Source organism: Hetaerina americana, unplaced genomic scaffold, assembly GCF_022747635.1.
Source record: "Hetaerina americana unplaced genomic scaffold, ioHetAmer1.1.p SCAF_95, whole genome shotgun sequence".
Lineage (NCBI taxonomy): Eukaryota > Metazoa > Arthropoda > Insecta > Odonata > Calopterygidae > Hetaerina > Hetaerina americana.
The window spans coordinates 8064-28645 of record NW_027287594.1 but is presented as its reverse complement, the minus strand read 5'-3'; the positions used below and the strand labels follow the sequence as shown (position 1 = coordinate 28645).

The 20582-nt window shown below is 37.3% G+C and overlaps 1 protein-coding gene across 1 annotated transcript in view; it reads left to right on the top strand.

Moving 5' to 3' along the window:
• LOC139699866 (bestrophin-2-like) overlaps positions 1–12287 on the top strand; it is a 128553-nt gene extending 116266 nt beyond the window's left edge. The window contains exons 4-10 of the mRNA XM_071598291.1: positions 1098–1255; positions 1710–1787; positions 2744–2896; positions 4547–4627; positions 4754–4905; positions 8815–9081; positions 11345–12287. Coding sequence (XP_071454392.1) covers positions 1098–1255; positions 1710–1787; positions 2744–2896; positions 4547–4627; positions 4754–4905; positions 8815–9081; positions 11345–12287 — 1832 coding nt within the window. The remainder of the gene's footprint in view (positions 1–1097; positions 1256–1709; positions 1788–2743; positions 2897–4546; positions 4628–4753; positions 4906–8814; positions 9082–11344) is intronic.
• The last annotated feature ends 8295 nt before the right edge of the window (positions 12288–20582 follow it).

The window sequence follows — 20582 nt, the reverse complement described above, 5'->3', positions numbered from 1 at the left end:
GGTACCTAGGACTACTGTCGAAGATATTGGGAACCTTATATTTCTTACCAAGACACTAATACATAGGCACCAATACCTAACATTAGTTCACAAGATAAATACTAGTAGATGCATACTGTAAGGAAGGATTGTTGACCCGGGTATTGTTATTGATATATAAAGGATTATTACCCAAGAAACTCTCGGTATTGGCTCCCAGGATTTCTGACCTAATACTGGTATCAACATATCAATATCTGTACATAATTATTTCCATTAGTATCTTAGAGTTTAAAGAGTTTGTGCAATTAAAATGAAATAAGTCTGTTTTTCAACCAAATTCCAAATAATATTCAATATTTTTCTGTATTGCCTCCTGATAACCAAAAGGTTCACTGCCCCAAAAATTTAGTTTTTTGCATCATCCTTGCATGGTTTGGTGATTCTAAGGTTCGTTTTTTTACACAGGTACCTGAAATCTAATTTAGATGGTCACACTCAGCTCTTTTGGATTATTGTCCATTAAGGAGAAAAAATATATTGAGATTATATTTTAGAGTAGAAATACAAGGTACTTTGTACAGTCTTTTTGTAAGTTCCTCAAGATGGATAAATTTCACTTATTGAATATGTTTTTTGCTTCAGGGGGAGAGGTATAATATCAATTATAGAGCAAACTAAAGGGTGTAATCGCTAGTCTAGCCACATAATTTCAAGTGTCATTTTATTCATATTATTTAATTTTATTTTTCATAGTTTTAATTCTTTTTTTTGCAAGGTGTGGGGAGGAATAGTATATGCATGTTGGATTGAATGAAGAGTAGAAGGAAGTACAAGGAAAAATCAAAAAAGAGAAGTTTCAAGTACTGTGGGCTGTCAGGTTGTCTTGTTACATAAACTCTAGAAATGCAGTGATTTGCCCATGTCTGGGTCCATTCAAAGCCTGCCTCATATATGAGTAAAAAGGCTAACAAATAAACAATAATTAATGATTTTCACACATCCCTCTTGAAGAAATTCCTATATCTTGGGAGAAGTATTATTAATCTTAAATTAGATACAGTATTATTTGATCTTTAATATTATTAATATTGACAATTTCCAAATATTTTCACAAGGCTTCATGACCGAGCTGGAGTTGGAAATGTATCGCTCAGTGCCAAGTGTGGAGTTCAACACATACTGGATACCGTGCACCTGGTTTGTTAGTCTCCTGAAGGAGACTCGGCAGGCTCGCCGTATCACAGATTCTAACGGACTGAAAATCATTATGGAGGTAATTGATTATTATATTTGAATATTATTTTAATATGATTGAATATTACACTTATCAGCTCATTTTCATGAAAAATCATGTAAAAAAGTATTTTCCCATTCTATAACTACCATTCTCATCTGGTATAATATTTACATGTTATAATGTGGTCACATTTAAGTCAATTTTAGGCATCCTACCTTCAAATGAATAACAATTACTAAATATATTTCCAGCAGAGAACTCCAAAACAGTTGCCATTGCAATTTAATAGCATAATAAAGGGGCCATATCAATGAGGAGCCAAATTTTGCTTAGAAAAAAGATATAAATTTTAATTTATAATTCCTTAGCACTGATATGTTTTAATTGGATCATATTGGTAAATGGCCATCCCAAAACTGGACAAAACTAAATACATTTTACATGAAAATGCCTAGTTTTATTGATAAAAAATTTTATTAATTTTTTTTAGGAATTCTCAGAGTTCCGATCAAAATGTGGTCTTCTTTGGAGCTATGACTGGGTCAGCATTCCATTAGTATATACTCAGGTAAGCTATATGCCATCGCTATTAAATTCAAATGCAAAAATATTTCTACTTTATCATAATAAGAAATGCAATGGATAACAGAGGAATTTGTTAAGAGTGATCAATCTGTAGAAGTAAATATTGGAGTTAATTTCTTTAGAATGAGAGGTGATTTAAGAATAAGTAAGCCAGTGGCTTACTGAGAGAGTTGAATGGTAGCTCCTCTCAGAAATCCTACCTGCACGAGAATAGTCAGAATGTGTTGGGTACAGTTGATTTCATAAGGTCATTTTTAATTTTGTGCTTGGTGAATGCCATCAGTGAATTTTTTAAACCCTTTTTGACAATCATAATATAAAAATATTTCTCTGCATGTTTCCCATTCACAGTGTTTTGCAAAAAAAAAACAATTAAATAAACAAGCTGTGAATCATCTTTTCTAAAATGGTAGAAATGAAGTCAACAAAGTAAATCTTAATGGGAGAGAATGGTGTAGACATGAAATAGGTTAGTATAATCAATTGATGTAAGATTTTGAATGGGAAAGATGACTTCTTCACAGACTTCAGTTGCTAAACAGTAGCTAGACAGTGTGAGATTACCATCAATCTGTGTCCAATAAATTATTTCCTGGCTGCTCAATGATACTAAGCAAACCTTTGTTTACCAATTTAGGATATACATAGTTGTTACTTGCCACCTTTGATACACATTGCAATGGCCATCCAAGTTTTTAACCCTGAAACGCTATAATTCATAGTTACTATTTACTCCTCCCTACTCTGTATCAAGTCATCCATTTCAAATTACTTTAAAACTGAGTTAGAATCTTGCTTGGATCAACAGCTTGCTCCATTCTCTCTGTAAGCTGGTACACCAACAATGTTAACTCCATCACAGAAGTAGCCTTAATGCATAGTTGTAAATAGACTTGTAAAATAGGTTTTTAATGAGTATTTATGTTTAATATCTTCAAGGTGGTCACCATAGCAACTTATTCCTTCTTCATGGCAGCACTCGTGGGGCGGCAGTTTGTTGAAGGGAAAAGCAAAGGTTACCAAATGGAGGTCGACATTTACCTTCCAGTTTTCACAATTTTGCAGTTTTTTTTCTTCATGGGACTACTAAAGGTTGTTATAAGGTTAAAGTAATGTTGATTAATGCATAGAATTAACATGTATTTTATCATTGAGACTGCATCTGAGTTTTATCCTATACTACATTACATTTCAAATTGCAAAATCACAAAAAAAGCCTAATAACATAATGCATGTTTTTTTTAGTGTTTCTATTTAATATGTATGTGTTGATATTAGATATGGAGTGCATACTTAAATTTAGGAAATGTTTTCAAAATTAGAGATGTTGCAACTATTTTCAATGTGAGTTTTTTCAATTAGTCCTTAGAAAACTCAAGAGATAGTGCTTGTAGTATAGGAAAAGATTTGATTATAGTTTCAGCTATATCCATCTCATATTTCATTTTCGAGTAGAGCAACAAATTTTGTTCCATTGAGAAAAATGAAAAAAATGGGTTTCTGCAGTGATTAAATACTTCTATTTAAATGGCTTAATGCCATCAAAAGAGATAAAAGCTGCATTGGATGAAGGTCGTGGCCCATCTGATCCTGTGTTTGCGACTGTTTCCGATTGGGAAAATGGTTTTAAACGTGACCCTACATCCACAAATGATGATGATATTCTTCAGGAAATCCAGTGGAAGTGGTTGTGCCAATTTAAAATTTCTATTCATGTTAACTGACTAACCCTGTCTTATATTTTTCTCTTTTTCAAAACTACAGCCTGATACTTAGAATACTTTATATCCCAGGACTGCTAACACAGAAATATAATAATTATTGGAATTATTGGGAAAGAACACTTCCCTGATGTTTATTTCTACAAACAACTTGATTAATTTTTGGAGAGAGTTCTATGATGCTGCATTAATTGCAATAATATCACTCATCTCACTTAAAAAGCTAATACTGATAAAAAACGCATTCATTAAACAATAAGGATACATATGGTATGATGGAGAATAATGTAAAAAATATATGCAAACAGATGCAGGATTTTGATTTTGATAAATTACCATGAATGAAAGTTGTTACATAATTGAAGAAATTTTCAATGAACCATTTGGAATAGCAGATGAATGCTCTCCAGCACTGATGATTTCTTGTATGAGTATGTAAATCATTTAATAAAATGAGCTTTCATTGTTACTGTTGCGACATCTCTTGTAGCTTCTTGGAATTTGTCACAGGTGAAATACCCTTAGTGTTTAAAGTTAGCTTTAACCTCATGACCTGTGGTGCATTGCACACAACCACAAATGCCTTTGACATTGTATGTACAGTATTTTATCGCAAGTTATTGTTTGTTTAGACCCCCCAAAATCTCAAAGTGTAAGAGGACTGGATAGTTTACTGGCTAAAGCACTCTGCCGCACTTTGAGAATCTGTGATCGAATTCTGGTCAAGGCCGACGTTTTTTACACCCTGAAATTATTGCAACGTAATACACATTTAGTGGATAACTCTATTAAAAGTTATTATCACAGCATCTCCCGAATTTTCTTGGAAGTTTTCATTGTGTTTCAATGCTGATCCTTGTCAGAACATTCAATTGTGAAAATAATTAGTTAAAATAGCATAGCGTGCACAGAAATTGGAGAACAATGTGCAAAGATGTCCTTCTGCATGAGCAAACATGAGCTACTGTCTAATATTAAATATGAATAACTTATATATTATTTTCATTGCTAATATTTTCAGGTTGCAGAGCAGCTGATCAATCCTTTTGGGGATGATGATGAAGACTTTGAGCTAAACTGGCTGATTGATAGACACATAAAGGTAAAGGGCATTTATGATAATTATCTTTTTGCTTGAGAATATTTAGACTCTTTTGGTGAAATTTTGTATTTAAAGCTTAGAACCTGAATGAAAAGTCAAACCTATCCATTTTTCCCAACTTCCTAGGTTTCCTATTTGGGTGTTGACACACTCCTTACGCGAATCCCTCCCATTGTAAAAGACATGTACTTCAATGCTACCGATCTCACCTTGCCCTATACGAAAGCAGCCGTGGCATACAAAAAGAAGACATACAGGGGGTCCGTGCACGACATGATGTGAGTACATTAAATATATGAATTAGCTGGTTTCTATCCAGGTTAATAATTCTACTAATTGTGAATAGACAAATGATGATCCTGAAAATATTTTTGACTAAGACTTTTGAATTCCAAGAATCTATTTAACGAATATTCCAGATTGAAAGGACATCTTTTTGAATGAATACCCTGATAAAATAATGCTGCCAATGGAAGCATTTGAAATTATTATTATATTAACACTTTCTAAAACCAGGCAACGTAATTTTTGATGGACACAGAAATGAATCAGTGATACATGCCTAAGTTTGCCTAACACAAGACTAAATACCATAAAAATATTCTTTGGCTCTACAAAAATTTCCCTCTCTTCATTCTATTCAAAACAACTATTTCTTTTCTCTCTCTAATTTGCTTAAAAATATTCCCACATCTCTCTCCCTGTCCTCAACATTCTATTGCCATTCAATGATGATTAAAATCCATTTCATCTGCCACCTTTTAATTCATCCCTAATGCCTTCTTCCTTCCCATCCCATGCCTAACCCTTCCTAATTTGTTTTCCATACCTCCAATTCACTTTTTACAGTCTTCTCTACACCTGTCATCTCAACACCCTCCAATTGGCAATTTAGCTATTGTCTCAATGACCAAATTCCTATGTCATGAAAAACTACACTCCATATCAAAGTTTTCACTAGTATTTTCTTTACTGCCTGGCTCAAGGTTCTTGTTGTCAAATCATTCTCTTTGTGAAAGCTTCTTTGCCTAATTCAATTCTTACTTATGTCCCCAATACCTTGACAAACTTTATCCAAAACAGATAGGCAAACTCCTCTATGTGCTTTTGTTTATGCCCTCCAAACTAAATGTTTAACTTACCCTTCCCATTTCTCTAGCCTTGATTCAAATTATCATTCCATAACTACCACAATGATTTTGCAATATGCTCAATAATGACAGTAATCCTTTAACCCCCTGGCTAACTAACGCTGATTCATCCACAAGTTGTAACTAATTTTATGAATTCCCCACCAGCTTCAATTCCTGCCTCCAGCCCTTCTCAAGCTTCTATTGCCATTTCCCCACTTCTAAGTAACCTTTTGTAGGTGATACTGTGTATAACCTTCATTGCATGTTATCAAATGCAGAGTCTTATAATCCCCACATACTGTCGCTTTTCCCTTTTTTGTAGTAAAACAATTGGAATTCTTCCACTATAGATGCTGTGAACTAGTCTTTCTTCTTATTTTCTAAGCTCTTAAGAGGGTTATATTTATGCTATGGGATAGGCGACAACTCTGCAGTTATTTCTGATAGGCCAAAACACAAGTTCCATTGCACTACTCTGGCCTATATCCCCTCAGCATTTTTTTTCATTTTCCTTGGTTTCATTTACTTTAAACCTTTATCTTGCAATCAAAATTAGAATTAAGATCTAATTTATGAATAAATGATTCTAGAATGTATCAATGTGAAATAATCCAAAGTCAATAGTGCATCAGCATTCACTGCATTTGTGGAAAATGTCATTTTTCAGTGGGTCAAAAAGTTTCATTGTCCAGGAAGAGTAACGCGATAATAGATAAATAGAAATATTTTTCATTTTCTTTGGGTTAAGTCTATGTTAATATGCTAAAAATATGCTGTTGCCTTGTTGTTGACCCTAAAAAGGAGACACGAATGGTTTACAGTAAAATTTCAATGGAGGTTAAGATATGTGTTTGATATTTTTGATCAACCTAATTTATTATTAAAAATTATGTAAGGGAAGCTAGAATAGATAATCGATGTGTTAATTTAAAGTCTAGGTCAGTGAAACGTGAAGGTCAAGTCACTAAAAGTAAACACACTATCTGGCTACATGGGTTGCACACAGTTATGCTACATCTTTATCAAGTGAGAAAGAATTGATATGAACCATTCAAAACCACTCTACAATTCATGGGACTACAAATTTCAACAGCAAATTATTGTGTTTTTTTTCTATTTTTAAATCATTATCTCAATGTTTTGTTAATATTTTTTCACTTATATTTTTCTCAAAAACCGGTTACTTTTCTGTTACTGTTAATGCATCATTGAGTAATCCATGGGTAACTGACAGTCAGTCTTTTTGGTCAAATCCAAAATGTTTAAGGGATGTTTGATAATTGGGGTTCATTCAATGGGCATTATGTGCAAAACTTTGCTTAACACTCTACAACAATTCATTCAAATTCAAATCAAAGGATTCATACAAATTGGACCACCAGATATGTAGGAGAGCAGGGGACTTCATCTTAACAATAGCTTGGTGATTGGCATGGCATTTCCTCGAAGTCATCAGCCTAAGTTTTTTCTGGTATAACAATACTATACCTCCCCAGTGAACAACCATGCTTCATGGTCAGTTCCTTATTTTGGTGCAAAAATGGTTTTTAAATCATAAATAACTTTAGCTGACCAATGAAGCATGCAAAAGCCTAGAACCTTAGCCATTATGGGGTCCCTCCTTGGCTCTTTGCTAGCTCTTCTGGTATCAAATGACGAAAATTCCCTTTCAGCCTGTTCTGTATTGGAAAAACCTTTTGCCTCCTCCTCTTGCATGGCTAAAGATACTCTTATGCCATCGGCTACTTTATTTTGTGTAGTTTTGATGTATTTGATTTGAAAATTATAGACTGTTAGTTTTATTGGCCAATGATGCAGTCTGTTGGCTGTGTTTTGTGGAATTCCCATTTTTTTCACCACCGAGAACGGAAAGCAGAGGTTTGTGGTCTGATCTAATCCTCAGAATGAATTATCCTCATAAAATGTGTTGTTTAAACTTTTTAACTCCAAATATGATTGCCAGGGTTTCATGATCAACCTGTGAATAATATGATAGCAACTTCATTTGAAGTTGCGATTTTGAGAATTTGCGAATTTGAGAAGCTTACCTAGAGCACAATGTGGATGATCTATTTAAATGCCCTGAGCAGAGACATTTTTGGGGGTTTGGAATTTGGAGATTTGAGCTCTTGAGCTTTTGAGGTTGGTAACTCCTTATCAATCTTGTGATCGGAGGACTCATCAGGCTCCTGCATAAAGATGCAGTTAAATTTCTCGTACTTATGTTTAACCTTAAGTCATTAATATTATGTAGTACCATCTGCAAGTTGCATGCTGAACACTAGTTATGCAGAGATCACTAATAGTGCAAAGCTCCTAGGATTTCTCCTTTGTCGCTAGCTGTTGGAAAGCCTGTGAAAGGTCAGTGGTAGAGAACATTTCCACTTTTGCAACTTCACAGAAATTTCCTCCACACAGGACAAAGGGTTAGTATTCCACCACCGAATTCATGTTAAGAGTAAGTCCTCATAGAATTACCCTTCACCAGAATCATTATTAGCACCAGTGATTGCTAGCATGGCCCATGAGCTTAACTGGAATGGATAGAGAATTCCTTAATTGATTAATCTGCTGACCCAGTTTTGTGAAGCTAATGTCAATGCTCTAGGTGTTTGATAAATGGGCTTTGAATTCCTCTTTAGACAAACTGTAAATTTACCTTAGTTTGCTTGTCAAGTCCATGTACAATGATGTTGTCAATTTACCCGACATTCTTTCCCCCCTGCTTCAGTCCCTCAGCTATCAATCGAATATACTGGGAAACTCCATTTTAGGGTTTTGAGCTAATATCTGCCTATAATTGGGGTGGGCTTCTCATGACAAACAAGAGTTAACTGAGCTGCCTATTCTGAAAAGGAAAGCAACCCTGCAGACAAGGCTATCCCAGCACCAAATCCATTATGTGTATCCACTACTTTTACCAGTGAGTTACCATCCAGAGAATGTAAGCACTGCTTCATAAAAAAAAAGAATGAGGTTGTGCATTTATTACTTCTGCTTGCATGGAACATATTAATTTGAATGCTTACTACTCTCTTTCCTGTGGTTTGCCAGGGTTCCAGAGGAGAAGCAGTCAATGTTCTTGCCCGAGATAGTGGAGGAAGAGGAGGAGAGTGAGCATGACTTTGATGGAAGGGTCAACTACCCTCCGCAAAGGGGCTGTAAGAGTTCTTATAGCCGCATTGATCTGGCGAGTCGTGCTGTCTTCCCTGAGAGCATGACCCCCGTCCACTCTCGCAGGATTCCAACTGGGCAAAACAGGACTGACAGACACTCCCCGCAAGCTACCTCATCGCAGACAAAAGATGAAAACATTGGTCGGTAGGTGGAACTGTTCCTGGGCACCTATCACCTGTTGTAGCTAATAGCCTTCCTTTGGAGCACTGCAGATGACCAATTTTGTGGCCAAAATACCTATTTTGATTCTTCACCAACTGCATTTATTCCTCTTTCTCATCCATGTATAATTTAGGCATTTCTTTTCTTTTGTCACCTATTAGGCCAAGGTCTATCCATGACTTTTGATTGAATTTGCTTGATGGTAAGAGATTATTTCATATTTCATTCATTTCATTGGCAAACTATATTTGTGTCATTGTGATTGCTAGTAAGAGAGAGATTACTGTATATATTGAGAGATACTGTATATATATGTATTAGTAAGAGAGTGTATACTGGTGTGTAAAGGTTTCTTGAAGTTGGTCCATGGTTTTGGAAATTTTTCCAATATCCCCCGTGTCTGTTTTAATAGTGTAGTCCCCATTTCAGGTAAACCAAATTGACCATTGATGCAAATAACCTTAACTGTTAATGAGTTATAATTTTATGTACAGGCAGTGTTATTGTATGTCATAATTTGGGTCAGTTCCTGCCATAGGATTTAAAGGATCTGGGGCAAGTAGATAACATCGCTTGTGACTTATCAACTTTTCAGACATTCTTGGTGTCTCTCCTCAAAATGCTGTTCTCAGGGAAGAGTGGCAAATATGTGGCAGGGGGATTGGAGGGAAGGGGGTAAAAAGTGCAGCGTTGAGAGACAAGGAGGTGATGGGATGGATGCTATTGGCTAGCCATAGTCAGCAACCTTAAGTCCTGGAGGTTTGAAATGTAAAGAGCACCCATACGTGGGCCATCTTGCATATTCTCACATCTATGCTGATTTAGAATTCGGGTAGGATTTAAACCTCTGATCCTGAGAAGCAGTTGTAAAATGATTGGCCATGAGAAGTGTGAACATAAAAAAAAATGTTCCTAAATCTAATACCACATAGTACAATAATCCATTCTTCAGTTCTGCATACTTTCTACCCCACAAATAAAAATATCTCTTCCATCGGTATCTTTATTGTATCCAATTGCCTTTCATTATCTTTTGCATTCATTTCTCCAGACCACTACAAAATTTTCCCAACAAACTAATCTCTTCCCTTCAATTTCTAAAATTTCATCATTTGTTTTTTTTCCAGTTCATTTTTTTCCTATTATTCTCCACACCCTTCAAAATTTTTAACTCCAATCTATAGTTATCCTTTTGTCTGGATGACCATGTTTCCAAACCATGAAAAACCATGTTCCATATTAAAATTGTACCTCATTTCAAAAGCTTATTTGATTTAAATAATATTTTAATGCTCTTGTGACTTTGCCCACCCTTTTGTAAAACACTTTTCAAATGTGGGGAACTTGCCAATCTGCTCTATTTTATTTCCTCCAGCTTTGCCTTATTTTAGTCCTCCTATTTCATGAGAATTTTATGACCCTCATTTTCTTAGATGATTCTCATCCCATACCTATCACAGTGATGCTGCAGTGCACTAAGCATTGACTGCAACCTTTTGGTTAACTAGCTTAAAAATCATTCTTCACCCTCAAATGTAGTTGATTTGAAGAGTTCCCTTACTACTTCCACTCCTGCATCATCCATATCATCCCCTTTCTAAGCCCAAACTGATCTCCTCATATTGGTAATTATTGCTCTCTTCTCCATCCTTTTGTTGATTATCCATAGTAATGCCTTTACTATTTAAGATGCCAAACGTTTAGCCCATACATACTGCTACTTATGCCTTTTTTGTGAGGGTATTAATAAAGATCTAAAGTAATCAACAGGATAAATCCAAGCAATATTCAAAGTTTGCCACTAACCAATGAAAATATCCTCCAATAGTCCAGTTGTGAATTTAATTTCAAGTTAGATCTGAGCAAACATTGATGTGGTCATCGGTCTTATGCATTGGGGCAAAGAATTAAGAGAATTATTTTTTAACATGTCTTTCTAGAGCATTTGCTTTGTCGGGAATGGTATTATTTAAGGAGGGCACCTTGTGCTTGTACTGCCGACTCCCCGCAGGAGAACTTGGGCACCACCCTTTCCTCTCTCTGATCAGCCACGAGCATGATACAATTACTTCAATCCCATAATGCATACAAAGATGATAGCTGCACAATCTTTCATCGCATCCACGAAGTTTTCCACGCCACACTGTCTCTGCATGCATCATCTCGGAGCCATTCCATCTTCCCCTTCAGTATAAAAAAAGCAAAAACCATAATAGATATAAAAAAATGCATTCTTTTTACGCAGATCGAACTTCTCATCTCAGATCCTTGTTGGGAACACTGAAGGGAGCCATGAGGGCCATTCAAACAGCAATTCTTCGGTGGAGGAAGACGGCGGGGAAGTGGTGGTGAGCTCCTCGACCAGTTGCGCTGGGAAGAACCGGGCAGAGGGCGGCGGGGGAGGGTGTGGTGAGGGGCGGCTCCAAGTGCCCTCCCCGCAACTGGCGCCGCACCAGCGCCACCACCTCCAGCCGCCTCCTAGGGCTTCCTCAACCCTCCAGCTCTCAACCCCGGAGCCCACAACGCCCGGAATCAGACCGGAGCCGTCCTTCCCCGGAGGGGTCAAACCGGAAGACTCTGGAGCCGGGCCTCCCTTGACGCAGACGAGATTGCCGCCCGCCTCCTCCCGCCGAAGGCCCTCGACGGCCTCGGCGGGCGGCAAGACCCGCAACGTGGTGAGGTGGAAGCCCCTCGAGGGGGCGCATTCGACCCCGTACGTGACCGCCGCGACGACCGCGGCCGCCGCGACCGCGGCATCCGGGGCGCCGCTGCAGGCTCTCGTCTCGATGACCAAGGGCCGGGCGAGGTCGAGCCTGGAGCGCCTAGTGAGGGGCCTGGGGTCGTCGCGCATGGATCCCCCGGAGAACAGGCTATTGGAGGTGTTCCGGGAGGCGGAATTCCGGGCGAGGCGCGGGGGCACTCTGCCCCAGCGGACGGCGAGCCTGCCGGACATGGGCACGCCACTCAGCTGCTCCAGGCTGCTTCCTGAAAACGCCTGCGTCGGCGACCTCCGGCGGGAGAGTGAGGGGGGACAGAGCTGGGCGGGGGAACACAGGGGCGGCACCCCGGAAGGGAGCAGCAGGTTGCGTGTGGAGCAGAACAATGGTGGCGTCGGTGGCGGTGGGGGTTCGAGGTTGAGGCGAGGGGGCTCGGACTGCGCTGGGCAGGGAAAGTGTTGGCCGGTCTAACCCCCGTGGGGGGGAGGGGCGAGGGAAGGCTGGGGGTAGGGGTAAGGATTTGAGAATCACGGGAGCAGGACATACTCTTCCGGGGGAAAAAAGTGATCATCGTCTTGGATGCACTGGATTTTTGCTCGAATTCTCAGATTTTCTTTCGAGGAGAGTTTCGTATGCGTTAAAAAAAAATTTGGACATCGCATCCCATATTCCACTGCAGTTTTTGTGCAGGTTAGCCCGTAAGTATAAAAAAATTGAGAATTTTTTTTGCGTGTCATGAGCCATGTGATGACGTGAAAAATTTTTTCTGTGGAAAATCCATTGAGAAAAAAGCGTGATAAATCATCGTACATATATGCACATATGTAAAATGTAAGAATGATGGTATTTATATACAACTTATACTAATTGTGATTGAATGAGGATGCCTTTGTTTTCCCATGTACCATGAAGACTGGCTGTGAATCTCAAGTTTATGATTTGGTAAACATAGTTCTAGTATAAAGTGGAACTGTGTGATTATTGAGTTATACTGTTTATCCATAATGCACATATCACCGAATTTTTGTTGTATTGGGTTATAGGAAAAAAGCCGTCACGAAGAGATGTGCCCGCCAAACTCTGATGATTTCCAATGGGTTGAATTATTGACAAATCTCGTCTCCATGCCAATGTACTGCACCATTACAAAGAGTGCAATATTCTCAGTTCTACCTCTTATTGAAGCAATACTCCTCATGTTTTGTCTCTATGGGCACAGCAATATCAGCCAGTCACTGACATATAAAATATATTCCAAGTAGACAAACTATGGAACATTTTGAACAAACAAATCAAATTAAAATTAGTGCATTTTTCAAGCATATTGTGCTTAATTGATTTACCTGGTTGAATGTAGTCAGTATTTTTTTATGTATTTTCGGAGTCAATTAAGTCTTACTTAAATTTCTGCATTTGTTTTCAATCGTGATTAACTTGAACCATGCTTTGAACTATGCTTTTTTTATTTTAAATTAGAAAGATATTGACCAACTGTGCCTTTATATTCACCAATTAAGTTCATGATGACTTCAATATTATTTTCTGTGAGTAAAATTCAATCCATTGGCAGAAGGAATAAGAAATTAACTGTGTACACACACTCACACACACAAACAAACACACACACATATATACATAGCTCAATATATCTTTGTCTATCTATGTGTCATATCATGAAGATATTATGTATCTTTTATATATATATATATATATATATATATATATATATATATATATATATATATATATATATATATTTAAAATTTGGATGGCACAATAGAACACAAGTAAAATAGATAACACTTAAAAGGACACTCGAACTGCCAATTGTTTGAGCTTTCGGCCTGAGTCTTACTTGAAGAAGGCCTCGGAGAAGGCCAAAAGCTAAAATAATCTACAATGTGAGTGTCCTTTTCAGTGTTATCTATTTTATTTGTGTTCTATTGTGCCGTCCAAATGTTATATTGCTCTTGTGAGTGTTTCTATATCATATTATATATATATATATATATATATATATATATATATATATATATATATATATATATATATATATATATATATATATATATATATATATATATATATATATATATATATATATATATATATATATATATATATATATATATATATATATATATATATATATATATATATATATATATATATATATATATATATATATATATATATATATATATATATATATATATATACAGGGTTCGTCCGGAAAATAAGTGTACTGAGCTCAGGAAAAAAAATTTATTACACTTTTACATATCTTAAGCTAATATTCCTCAAAATAGGACCCTTGTGAGTCGATACACTTGTTCCAGCGGCGTTCCCATTCCTGGAACGCTCCCGCGAAGGCATCATCGAGAACGTCTCGAAGACTCGTCGTCGACCTCTTCTCTGCCCTCCACGAACATCATGTGCCACCGGAAGATCATGTTTCTGGACATGGCTGACTCCCCGTAAGCCTGGTTAATCATACCGACAGTTTCGGTAGACGATTTCCCAAGCTTTACCGCAAATTTGATGGAATAATGCTGCTCCAAAAACTTCGGCATCGCGTTCCGTGACGTGGGTCGAGCGTGGAGGTTCCCGTTAACAGAGCTCCTCACTACACCACAGCTCAGAGCCGACTGCCTTTTTCAGCGTCGCTTGCCAACATACCCCCCTCCAATCGCAGCCCGTCAGAGCAGGGCTGGGCGCGCCTGGAGCGGCGGGAAAAAATCAGTACACTTATTTTCCGGACGAACCCTGTATAAAGAGACACTGACATCTCAGATTGTTTGAACTAAGGCTGAAAGCTCAAACAATCTAAAATGTGTCTTTTTACGTGTCATACATACATATATACATGTGTGTGTATGTTTATATATATATATATATATATATATATATATATATATATATATATATATATATATATACACACACACACACATATATATGGGTGTGTGTATATTTGTGTGTGTGTTTGCAGCACAGCCAAAAGAGATTTGCAGCCGATCACAAAGTTTTTAATTTTTTATGCAGTGATGTTATTTTAGTTTTCCTAACAAGTAAATTATTTAGCTGTTACCCATGATTGGTCCAAATTTAAAGGTTCATAGCAGGATCCAGACAAATGTTTCCATAAATCAGTGTTTCAAGAAAACAATTTTGATACAAATGTAGCTAGCTGATAAATTTGTAAGAAACGCTGATCTGTTCAGCAATGTTGCATGTGTGTTGTATTTTGTGATACATTGTTGGTAATTAAAATGGTGGAGGATGTTAATTGTACCTAATAAGAAACCTATGTTACAACTTGATGCTCAACATATTTTACCCTTCCTCAGTTAAGATGTAAAAAATTATTGGACCACTCTACTTGTACTTTTACCAGTTTGTTTTTTCTAAAGTAAAAAGGGGTATTCCATGAATATCGTATTTTTACTTTAATGTTCGGAGAACTGAATGATAGTTATGATTAAAATTGTTTAAATATAATATGTTCAAAGTAACTTTTGCATTTTGTCCATTAGTTCATCCTTCTAACATGGTTACTGCTGGTGTTTGCCTAATGGCCTGTTTTACTGTCCTTTAATTTCATCTAATGGTTAATTACTAGTAGTTCTATGAAAGTATAGCAATATTTAGGCCAATATCTCACCTTGGCAATTTTTCAACCTATTACTCATCCTTTACTAATCATTAGGCTATATTATATAGCTAAGGCTATTTATATATGGGTGTCTCAGTTTTAAGTCATATTGTTAGTAACTGAAAAGATATTTCCCTAACTGCTTCTTATTTTAACAAGCCTTAAACATCTGCTAGTTTCTATATTTCTATTCTTGCTTCAGTATTTGGTGGTTGGTGGGTTTCTTAACTCTCATTTCTGGCATGAAATTACTTTCTTTTTTGATCAGAGTTATAGCGGATAACTTGGAAACCAGGGGGCATCAGTAACAAAACTTTTGTGCCGAGATGTTAGCGCAGGAAAGTAAGTGCGAGGAGGTTAGTTAGGACACGAAGGTGGGAACATTAGTGCGGGGATGTAAATGGGAGAAGGTTAGTGAGGGGTCGATAGTGAGAACGGGCAACTGCTAGGAGCAAAGGGCGGGGAAGAAGAGTTAAGATGTTAAATACCGAGACGTTAGCATTGACGTATACGTCAGTGCAAAGATGTTAGTTCGGGAGACCCTAAGCAAGATTACATCACAAGAAGGCCGAATGCCACCCTGTGGATATCAGGAGAGATCATTTTTGCTCATTATGGGTCCCTCTGCACAGTATAAAACGTCTATGGTCCCTAATAGGTAACGCCACGAGAGGGCCTCAAGCAGTCAGATGGCGATGGGGACAGATGAGCTCCAATAATGAGCTCATTAGGGGTCATACGATGATAAGAAAAATGCGATTTGTGATCCTTTCCCGAGGACCAGAGGAATTTTGCTCATTTTCGGGCCCCTCAAATGGCATACAATGACGAAAAATGCGGTTTTTTAAGTTATTTCAGTACCCTGCAAGCTGCCGCTAGAGTGTCTGGTAGGGGGTGAATTCACACTAGTCTAATTTTGACCCAAATTTGACCCTACCACGCAGTTCGTCCCAAGATGGCCAGAGCCAATCAAGAGGAAATATCCGGTTTTGCCCATTTAGGGGCCCTTCCAAATGCATCCAAGGCCGAAAAACGCATTCTTTGATCATTCCGAGAAGAACGTGGCCAGTCATGTGGAAATGGTCAGCGGCCAGTTTTGTACAATTTAAGGCCGTTGAGGATGCATACGACGATGAAAAACGCAGTTACGAATTGTCCTGAAATAACTGAGGATGGTCAGGGTGGGCTGTGAGTTTTAAACAAAATTAAACTCAAATCTGTACATTCCTTTGGGCATGAGACAGGAATGAATAAACATCTTCAGATTTATCAATTTGTAAGGATAATAAACATTTTATTGACTTACCAAGTAACAGAGACAATCATAGAGGCTGAGTGGCAAACTTTATAGTGAAGCAGAGCACAAAATGATTTTTGAAATGGAGCAATAAAACAAGAGTGCATCACATATTTTATACATAATTAGTATTCGAGTGTCTGATCTATTATAAACAAAAATTCACAATTTGCTTAAAGGATACTTTTGAATATGGTCAATGGAATAAAATATCTCTCAATAGTCTGTCAAAATAAAAAATCTAGTTGAGTACATTTTTTTAAATTATGTAGAATGGAAAGTCATTATAAATACATGCAAGTCACCATCTTTCACAAAAGTTTAAAAAAATCACAGCCATTAAAAAAACCATGTTCAGCACAGAGGTTTCAATTATTCATTCATACCCTGAGAGCTAATGACATCAAATTCATAAGATGTATTATCATGGCCCAAGTAATTGAATTTACTTTCCATGTGTGAGGCATTCATTATTTTCTCTCTCAAGTGAGCAGGTCCCCAATCTTCAGTGGGCTTCAGGAGTTCCATCCCCTTCTGTTGATAAAATATAATCTCCATCATTCATATTTCTCTTCAAGCATATAATAGAATATTTAATGATAAAAGAACCAGATTTGTATGACTAAAACTCTTAGATGCTTACTTACAATAACAAAGACTTCAAAGTTGGAAACTATGACTTAACAAGAGAAAAAAATGCGATGCAATTGTTAGCAATAATGAACTCCAGTTCCATTTACCTCTGTACAGTGACCTCATTTGCTGATTATACTTCTATATCAGGATCTGATCAATCTTCTGTGGTTAATGAGCCTACATGCCTAACTGTAACAAACATGAGTGACTTTTGTAATAGAAATAACTTACTACAACTGAATGAAAATCAACTGTCCTCCAACATCAAACACTCTTCTCAGACCTGATACCAAACAATCAAGCCTACGACTAAGATCCACAAATTTTTTGGCATTAATACTAATCCCCATGGACTACAACTTTGCCATGCTGGAAAGGCTTGTGAGTTCTGATGACCCCAAGAACTGGGCTGGTAGTTGCAATAAAATTTGCTCCGGGGGGGGGGGTCATCCATGCCAAATAAGTCGAAGGATAAGAGCCAGATGAAAGGAAGTCTACACAATATCTGCTCCTCGGTGAGGTGGCTATAAAGGCATTTGACCCCAGTGAGTGAATTAGTGTTATGTTGAATACACAACTCAGGAAGGAAATGGGAAACTACCTCAATTACTTAGCCTTAGAATTTAATGCTAGAGAAAATAAGTCCTGGCAACTATGGGACTCAGCCAAATTGGCAGTGTGTCACGCTGGGCAGTGGGGGAGGTGAGGGTCTTGCAGTAATCATCTCACAAAATGCTTGAAAGGGGAAAGCAAAATTAGCAGTACAGAAGACACAGATGAACACCAAATTAGTTAGAATAGGAACTTGGAATGTTATGACGATGTTGAGGACAGCAAAATCAGAATATATAAAGTAAGAGAAGGAGAGAGGAAATATACATGCTATAAGGCTTGCATGTACATGCAAGGTGAAATGGAAGGGTAGAGGAGATTACTGGAGTAATAGTTAAAGAGTAATAGATAAATAGAGAGTAATATACAGCAGAAGGGAAGAGAGCCAGCAAGGGTTGGCAATGATATTGAATTAAAAGGTAGGAAGAAGCATGTTTAATATAGATCTAGTAACTAGAATATATTAGCAGAAGGGAATGCTGAACAAATGACCTCAGTCATTTTTTAGATGAAATGCCACCAAGCAGCCATAAAGAGGAAGAAGTAGAATGTGACATTAGGCAAATGAGAGATGTTGGTGAGGTAAGGGACTACTGATTAGGTACAAGAAATGACCACAGGGAGAAAGAAATAGATTTATTTAGGACACAGGGGGTAATTTTTGCTAACACTTGATTTAGACGCCACAGTAAGCATAGGTATAAATGGAAAATTGCAGGGGGCTCAGGAAGGTATCATTTAAGACTATATTATGGTTAGGTGCAGATTTAGGAACAGCGTGATCAGTTCACAGTTTCCCAGCAGAAAATAAGGACCTGGATCACAATTTAATTATTATGAAGTGTAGCATGCAATTCAAAAGATAAAACAGGAAAGATGGTTAAGGAAATGGTACATTTTCCTGTTCCTTAACCAACCATTTCCTAAACCACCTTCCCTGGAATGTTTTTCTGAAATGGACACTATACTTCATAACTACTAAATTGTGATCCGAGTCTGCACCCACCCCAGGAAAATGTGTGAATTGATCATACTGTTCTTAAATATTTGCCTAACCATAATATAGTGTTGCTAATATCTTCCTGATGCCTTCATTTTGAAAAAACCCTTTATTTTGCAGAAGTCTATTGCTTTCTCCCTGTGGTTATTTCTTGTGCCTAATCAGTAGTCCTCCACTTCATTACCATCTCTTATTTTGCCAATCCAAGCCAATCCCTTCACTTTCAAATGTTTCCCTCCAGGACCACCAACGATTATGCCCTTCAACTAATTGCATACCCTGTTGACTTCATCCCATCAATGATTGTTTGGTGTAAGCTCTGAGACAGAAGACTTTGAAAGAGAGGCAATGGTTCTATGCTGAGGTAGTATATAAAGATATTAAAAATTAAAATTCTGATGATAGGACTGGCAAAAAAAACCACACTCATTGAAATATCAGAAACAAATTTACCAATTCACTCCTACAGTTTACCTTACTGGGCTCAGATGAATCAGGGAACATGAGAAGACTGGACCAAGACAAATTTTATTCCCTGGTTGGATTATTTGCCTGAAAAAAGGATTTCCTATGAAGGTACCTCATTCATTAAAGTATACTTTGACTCACCCCAGCAAGGACATAATGGTTTCAGATAAATCAGGCCTCTGAATTGTACCACCAATTCTTCAGTCAATGGAACAAGGAGTGATCGCATCCATGAAAGGACACTATAGGCAATAAATGCAAAAGATATTTGTTGCAGAGGAAGAAAATGTTCTGGATTTTTGCAAGGGGATATTACTTATTGACACTTGTTGTTGAATCAAAGATGTGATAAATGGTGAGGGGATGAACCTGAAAAAGATGTTGAGATAAAATCCTGGTTAGATATGGAATGAGAGTGGTTCAAGTGAATTGTTTCAAGAACCTAGATGAAAGTAGGGATGTTGATCATTTTGATCAAATAGATGAGGATGCACATGTTGAACAATTCTCCAGTTTGGTGTCTTTGGAAATTGGAATTGAAAATATAGGGAAGGAGGACATGCAGGATTGGCTGCAGCTTGTTGACTTGCAAGATCCAGGACTAAAATACCACACTGACCAAGAGATGGTGCAAAATGTGCTCCAGATGTGGCAGGCACCGAAGAAAATGAGAGTTAGGGAGAGCTGCCGAGTATACCACGTGGGTCACACAACCACTCTCAAATGCATATACATAGGGGCTACATGATGCAAGATCCCTGCTAAAAGCTTGATTTCCAGGAGATTTTTTTGTTCCAAAGATTAGGAGTGGTTTAAGAAATAACTTCAAAACATCAAAATAACAAAAAACAGGGTTATAACAGAACATCATATGGAAAGAGACTTGGAGACAGACTAATCAGTTGATTTTCCATGTTTTCTGATTATTCATGCACCCTTGGCCATTCATTAGAATGGAAAATCAACAGTTTCCTGGAACACATATATTACACTTGGGTATGTTCAAGTGCAGAGAATGCTACCATTATTTGGTAACTGAACTAAAAATACTATCAATATTGATCAGATTGAAAGGGTTCAACATAGATTACAAAAAGA